The 7,868-nt window shown below is 38.3% G+C and overlaps 1 protein-coding gene across 1 annotated transcript; it reads left to right on the forward strand.

The window, feature by feature from the left end:
• The first annotated feature begins 813 nt into the window (after positions 1-813).
• On the forward strand, positions 814-1,863 carry LOC138882940 (uncharacterized). The gene is made up of 2 exons (XM_070163588.1): positions 814-1,099; positions 1,364-1,863. The coding sequence occupies exons 1-2, from the start codon at positions 814-816 to the stop codon at positions 1,861-1,863; spliced, it is 786 nt and encodes a 261-aa protein (XP_070019689.1).
• The last annotated feature ends 6,005 nt before the right edge of the window (positions 1,864-7,868 follow it).

The raw sequence follows: 7,868 nt of genomic DNA on the forward strand, positions 1-7,868 counted from the left end.
ACTGTTGTACCTACTGTTGTCTTACCTGCAGATGCAGTGGCAAGGTTATTGAACGTGTTAGACACATTGGTGCCTACTCAGGGAGGAAGTTCAGCTCATCAGGCTACCTTACAGACACAAGCACCTACACAGACTAGTACTTTCGGGAATAAGGAAGTATCCCTACAATAGTTTCTGAAATTGAAATCACCAAAATTCACAGGTTCCGATAATTCAGCAGATCCTCAAAATTTCTTGGATGGGACACTTAAGGCATTACGTGCACTTGGATGTTCTAGTAAGAGAGTCGTGGAGCTCAAAGTATACAAACTAGAGGATATGGCCAATACATGGTATGAAACTATATTGCTAGGAAGGCCAACAGGAGCAGCACCACTAACATGGGACGAGTTCACTAAGTTGTTCAAGAATCATTTTCTTCCAGATAGTCTGATGCAACAATATGCTAGAGACTTTGAGAGATTGGTTCAGACTCTAGATATAGATGTGTCAACATATAACACTAAGTTCTGTAAGCTAGCTATATATGCTCCTCACTTAGTGCCTACCGAAGAAGCTCAAGTTCAGAGGTTTGTTGATGGATTGGTTGGTCGTCTATACACTGCAGTAACCCTACAGATGAAGACTTTATCCTACTCTGATGTAGTCGACCTTGCTATAAAGATTGAAAATAAAGGATGTGAGGAGCGTGCAACTAGTGATTTGTGTAAGAAGGCCAAGACAGGAGGGGCTTTCAGTGGTGGTTTTAGAGAAAATAGAAGAGCGGGAAATCAGGGACAACAACAACAACAGGGTTCTTAGACAAGGACACACATGTCTTCACAGTCTACATACAAACCACATTATAGACAAGGTACTAGGGGACCATCATCTTCTGGACATCGTAATTCTAGGCAGATATATGCCACTACTCCAGTCTGCCAGACTTGTGGTAGATCACATTTAGGCCAATGTCGTGTTCTAACTGGAGAGTGCTTTCGGTGTGTCCAGTTGGGACATCACTTGAGGGATTGCCCTCAGCCTCCGAGAAATTTCAACCAGGCTTCTATTCAATCAGCTGCACCGACTCAGACTACTCGTACTACTTCAGGTGCTACAGGTACAGGAAATAGAGGTCGAGGTGCTAGAGACCGTGCTACTATGAATTAAGGACAAGGGAATGTTGGTAGAGGTCAGGCAAGAGTTTTTGCATTTACTAGACAGGATGCTCAGGCCTCGAATGCAGTTGTTACAGGTATTCTTTCTGTCTGTTCATTCGATGCACTTGCGTTGATTGATCCGGGATCTACTCACTCCTATGTGTCCTCGTACTTTGCTTTGAGATTTAGTAGACAACCTGAGCTATTGAATGATCCTTTTCTAGTTTCTACTCCTGTTGGAGAGTCTCTGTTAGCTGAATACGTGTATCGTGCTTGTCATATTAGGGTTGAGGGTAGAGATACTCTAGTTGACCTTATTGTACTTGATATGATTAACTTTGACATGCTGATCGGAACAAAATGGTTATCTTCTTGTTATACTATAGTCGATTGGCATACAAAGATAGTTAAGTTTGAGATACCTAATGAACCTAGTTTTATTCTAAGAGGGAGTCGGGTTCCAGAGATTTGCAAAGTTGTATCTTTTATGAAAGCTCAACGACTTCTGAAGAAAGGTTGTTTGGGTCTCTTAGCTATTGTAAATGATACAAGAAAGGAAACAGTTAGTATAGAAAATTTACCAGTAGTGAGAGAATTTTCTAATGTATTTCCTGAGGATTTACCAAGATTGCCTCTAGTACGAGAAGAAGACTTTGGTATTGATTTGCTACCTGACACACAACCCATATCGATACCCCCATATCGAATGGCACCAGCAGAGTGAGAGAGCTAAAGCAATAGTTACAAGATTTGTTAGATAAGGGTTTTATTAGACCTAGTGTATCGCCATGGGGTGCACCAGTACTATTCGTAAAGAAGTAAGACAGATCCCTGAGAATGTGCATTGACTATAGGCAGTTGAACAAGATAACAATACGTAATAAATATCTTTTGCCTTGTATAGATGACATGTTTGATCAGTTACAAGGAGCTGCCCACTTTTCAAAGATTGACCTCCGTTCTGGTTATCATCAACTTAGAATCAAAGATGAAGATATTTCTAAGATTGCTTTTAGAACTCGATACGGGCACTGTGAGTTTCTTGTGATGCCTTTCGGACTGACTAATGCTCCAGCGGTATTTATGGATTTAATGAATAGGGTATTCAAGTCATTTCTGGATAGATTTGTAATAGGATTTATTGATGATATCCTGATATATTCTCGTAGAGAAGGAGAACACGAGGATCATCTCAGGACTGTGTTGCAGACATTGCGAGAACATCGGCTTTATGCTAAGTTCTCAAAGTGTGAATTTTGGCTAGACTCGGTAGCATTTCTGGGACATGTTGTGTCCAAAAATGGAATTATGGCAGATCCTAAGAAGATCAAAGTTGTGCAGAACTGGCCCAGACCTACTTCTCCTACAGAGATTCGTGGCTTTTTAGGCTTAGTAGGCTATTAGAAGCGTTTTGTGCAGGATTTCTCAAGAATAGCAGTGTCACTGACCAAGCTAACACAGAAAAATGCAAAGTTTTAGTGGACGGAGGAATGTGAGTAGAGCTTTCAAGAACTCAAAACATGTTTGACAACTACACCAATATTAGCCTTACCATCAAGTTCTGGAGGATTTACAGTATTCTATGACGCCTTGAGGGTGGGATTAGGATGTGTTCTCATGCAAAATGGTCGCGTTATTGCTTATTCTTTGAGACAATTGAAAAAGCACGAGCAAAACTACCTTACACGTGATTTGGAGATGGTGCAGTGGCATTTGCTCTAAAAATTTGGAGACATTATCCATATGGAAAAACTTATGAGATTTATACTGATCATAAAAGTTTGAAGTATATCTTTTAGCAGAGAGATCTAAATCTTCGGCAGTGTCGTTGGATGGAACTACTCAAAGACTATGATTGTTCTATTTTTTATCATCCTGGAAAAGCCAATGTGGTGGCTGATGCATTGAGTAGAAAATCTATGGGGAGTTTGGCACATATAACCCCTACAAAGAGACTTTTGGCCAAATATATTCAGAGACTAGAAGATACAGGTATCAAATTTAGTGTCGGAAATTCAGAGGAATTGTTGGCTTGTACTCAGGCTAAGTCTTCATTAGTTGAGCGCATTAAGGCCACCTAATATGAGGATGAATGATTATGTAAATACAGAGATGAGGTCTTAGCTGGTAAAAGCAGTGATATGATTGTTGAAAGTGATGGTATTCTTTGAATGGGTGACAGGCTATGTGTAGCAGATGTAGATGGGTTGAAACATGTTGTTTTTGAAGAAGCCCACAACTCTAAATACACTATACATCCTGGATCGACAAAGATGTACCATGACCTGAAGCAATTTTATTGGTGGGAAGGTATGAAGAAAGATGTTGCTAACTTTTTTTCTAGTTGTTTGACTTATCAGCAAGTCAAGGCTGAGCATTAGCGACCCGCAGGACTACTACAAAAAATTGAGATTCCAGAGTGGAAATGGGAAAGAATTACTATGGATTTTGTCATCGGTCAACCACGAACTCTTAGAGGTTATGATTCGGTATGTGTAATTATAGATTAACTGACAAAATCAGCTCACTTTTTGCCGGTGAAGACTATATATGGTGGAGTTAGGTATGCACAGATATTTATGAACGAAATTGCACGACTTCACGGAGTTCTAATATCCATCATCTCTGATAGAGGATCACAATTTACCTCATATTTTTGGAAATCTTTTCAAGAAGCATTAGGTACACGAGTAGATCTTAGTACTGCATTTCATCCACAGACAGACGGGCAGTCTGAACGTACTATACAGATCTTGGAGGATATGTTGAGAGCTTTCATTCTTGAGTTTGGAGGTAGTTGGGATTCTTATCTACCTTTAGCTGAATTTGCTTAAAATAATAACTTCTAGTCCAATATTCAAATGGCACCGTACGAAGCATTGTATGGTAGAAGATATCGTTCTCCTATCGGATGGTTTGAAGCTGATGAGACTAATTTATTGGGACTCGACCTAGTACAAGAAGCTATGGACAAGGTCCAGTTAATCAGACAGAGATTGCTTACAGCTCAAAGTAGACAAAAGTCTTATGCTGATAAGAGAAGAAGAGATTTAGTGTTCACAATTGGGGACAAAGTGTTCCTACAAGTCTCCCCTATGAAAGGTGTGATGCGGTTTGGGAAAAGAGGCAAGTTGAGCCCCAGGTTTATAGGACCGTGTGAGATACTAGATCGAGTGAGAGTTGTGGCTTATCGTTTGGCACTTCCTCCTGAGTTATCCTTTATTCATCCAGTGTTTCGCGTCTCAATGCTAAGAAAATGTATATCAGACTCATCTCAGGTGATTGAAGCACCGATTATACCACTCAATGAGAAGTTGTCTTACGAGGAGGAGCCAATGGCTATTGTTAATAGACAAATAAGAAAACAACGGTCAAAAGAAATTGTGTTCGTTAAAGTTCTATGGAGAAATCATACTGTTGAAGAAACTACTTGGGAAGTAGAAAAAGATATGCAAGCGAAGTATCCCCATTTGTTTCAGTATATAGGTACGTACTTGAGTTAAATTCGGGGACCGAATTTCATAAGGTGGGGAGAATGTAATACCCTATATTTCTAATAAGGGTGTATATGGTCATAATAATAATAATAATATAAGAAACAATCTATAAAAAAAACAAGAATTTAAACAAATAAAAAAAAGGTCTGAAACCCATTAGAAAGGAATGAAAAGAGGTAAAACAACAAAGCTTTCAACAAAAGCTTTCAAAAACCCTTCTAAAGAAAAAAGCCACAGAAGCAAATCGGCAGCAACAAACAAAATAAGAAACGGACAGAGAAAAGAAAAAGGGGGGAAAAGAGAAGAAGAAGAAGAAAGCTTTGGGCAAAGGCTTTAAGAAGAATTGGGAGTTTAAATTGAATGTATTAAAGCTCTCTTTCGACCCAAGAGGTTAACCTTCTTCCCCAATCTGTTGAATTATTTCACCGTATTTATACAATTTGGGTAGTACAAAAGAATTCAATATCAATTATATATATATATATATATATATATATATATATATATATATATATATAAGGGTTTGGTTTAAGCACTGATAGGTCTAGTTTTAGAGGAGTAAATCATACTAATTAGTTTGAAATTGATAGAATTATGGACTAGTTCTATGATTAAATATAAATTCACAAATTAGACTCAAACAGGAACCCCGATGATTGGGCATTCTAAGTTAGCCATGAATTAGCCTAAACAAGAGAATTAACATGAGATCGATATTTTGTAATTATAGATTTATTGGAAGAATTTGTACGAATTGCTCGAGGTGAAGCAATTGGTATTTCGGCACGAATACTGTGAGTAGTAATCTTACCGCAATTTGTGTTTTCATAACTTGCATGATTTTTAATATGAATATGTTACTGATTATTTTGAGTTGCATGTGGGACAAGTCTTTTACTCAATATGAGACCGAATAATTATTTGACATGATTATTGTTATTTTAAATATTCTTAATGTCACCAGATATGTTTTACTGTTATCGAAAGGAAATTATATGATTTGATAAGAACCAAAATGCCCTATATTGTTTTAAGATAATTTCTACGAGTATATACGAATTACAGAGACAAATATAAATAGGAGTAGACATTGAAGGATCCCGTAGCTAACGACGGGTTCGTTAGACCTGGTGCACCTTGTAATTACCGATTACCGTTATAGCTCTCGCTAGTGGGAAGGTAGAACTAGCATACCGTTACCGACTTCCCTCGAGTAGGGACTACCGTTATATTTGATTTCTTGCGAAGAAGTCCAGAGTTATAACGATTACATGATCCGTTCATTGAAACCTCCCAAAATGTGAATACTGATAGTATACAGTGGTTACTGAGCTTATTACTGAATTGTTAATTATATTTTACTACAAGAAAAGTGTTATGAGACTGAAAATTATTTATTGTTTCTGAAAGGGCATTTTTATATATTTTCTCTTTGAGATACTAGCATATTTCTGACTTGTCCCCAAATAAAAATGGTTGTGGTTAAGTGTTATTACTCACTGAGCTAGCGACTCATTCCCCGCTATTTTTTTTTATAGAGACAGCAGTTGACGCAAGCGAAGATTTCGTTAATTAGTACACACAGGTTGATATTTCTCGGTGAGCCTCGCATTGTTCGCGTGGGCAAAGATTTTATTTATTGTTATGGTCTTTTCATTGAACTTTTAGAGTCGCTCCATAGTCATTATTTTAGTGTCAAGAGTATTCTTTTGTTATTATAGTCTTATGTTGAGTATCGTTCTCATTTATCAAAGTTAGAGATAAATTAGTATTTCTAGCGGTTAGTTGGTGGTTTAGTTATGGTGGAGACTTGTATTGGTTAATTGACAAGCTGTCAATTGTTTGTATGATATTAGAATGTTTGGTTGTTTATTTGAGACAGGAAAATTTTTGGGATGGTCCAAAAACAGGGAAAACTCTGTCCGATTTTCTGTAAAATTACCGATGAGGCTTACTTGGGAGTACTTGCTCCTAAGCGTCGGTCACAATCCTAAATTGAGTCGTAACAGTACCGCAAATGCGAACCCCCTGACACTTCTGCTACCTTCACAAATGCGAGGAAAGTGTCGCATTTGCGACCACCAACTTCGCAATTGCGATCAGTTCCGTTCCTAGACTCCCTTCGCATTTGCGAACTATGCTGGCCCAGCCTTTAGATTGCATTTGCGATAAAAGGCTCGCAATTGCCAAGCATGTGAAGCTCGCAATTGCAAAATCAGAGTCCTGCCACAGCCGAAGCATACCAGCAATATTTTCCTAAGACCAAAACACCCCGTGGCCTATCCAAAACTCACTCGAGCCCTCGGAGCTCAAACAAAACATGTACACAAGTCTAAAAACATTATACGGACTTGCTCGTGAGATCAAATCACCAAAATAACATCTTAAATAGCGAGTTTAATACCAAAACTCATGAAATTCTCAAGATAGCTCAAAATTCCTATTTTCTCAACAAAGGGTCCGAATTACATCAAATCTCTTCCATTTTTTTACCAAATTTCACAGATAAGGTCTAAATACCATAATAGGCCTATTCCAGGCTCCGGAACCAAAATACGATCCCGATACTAACGATATCACACATTATTCCATTTCTAAAAATCCTTATTTTTCCAGCAAATAATTTTCTTCAAAAATTTATTTCTCGGGCTAGGGACCTCGGAATTCGATTTCGGGCATAGGCCCAAGTCTCATATTTTACTACGGACCCTACGGGACCATCAAATTATGGGTCCAGGTCCGTTTACCAAAAACGTTGACCAAAGTCAACTTTAATTAATTTTAAAGACAAAATTTAATATTCTTCTTAAATTTCACATATAAGTTTTCTGGAAATGCACCCAGACTGCACACGTAAACCGAGGAGAAAGAAAATAAGGTTTTCAAGGTCTCGGAATCCGGATTCGGGTTGTAAAACAAGAGATGACCCTTTGGGTCATCACAGTCGAACTTTAGGAGATGTTGAAACCAGGTATCCACACCTAGAAATATTGGCACTTGCATTAATAAGTGCATCTAGAAAACTAAAGCCATAAATTTGGTGTCATCCCATATGTGTTATAACCACATATCCCCTTCGAAATATATTACAGAAGCCCGAGTTATCGGGTCGATGGCCAAATGTGTCGTTGAACTTGGAGGGTACGTTATCACGGACGGAGCCTCAAACGTGAAAGGGTCCGGGTGTGGTATTGTTTTAAAAACGCCTACGGGTAGTGTTATTAGACAATCG

This window comes from Nicotiana sylvestris, chromosome 2, assembly GCF_000393655.2.
Source record: "Nicotiana sylvestris chromosome 2, ASM39365v2, whole genome shotgun sequence".
In the NCBI taxonomy this organism is placed as follows: domain Eukaryota; kingdom Viridiplantae; phylum Streptophyta; class Magnoliopsida; order Solanales; family Solanaceae; genus Nicotiana; species Nicotiana sylvestris.

What these genes read in the sequence shown, in the direction of transcription:
- LOC138882940 (XM_070163588.1), top strand. Translation starts at nt 814, where the DNA reads ATGTCTTCACAGTCTACATACAAACCACATTATAGACAAGGTACTAGG. An exon ending in TACTACTTCAGGTGCTACAG is followed by an intron (nt 1,100 to 1,363) that starts GTACAGGAAATA and finishes ATCCTTTTCTAG; the next exon opens with TTTCTACTCCTGTTGGAGAG.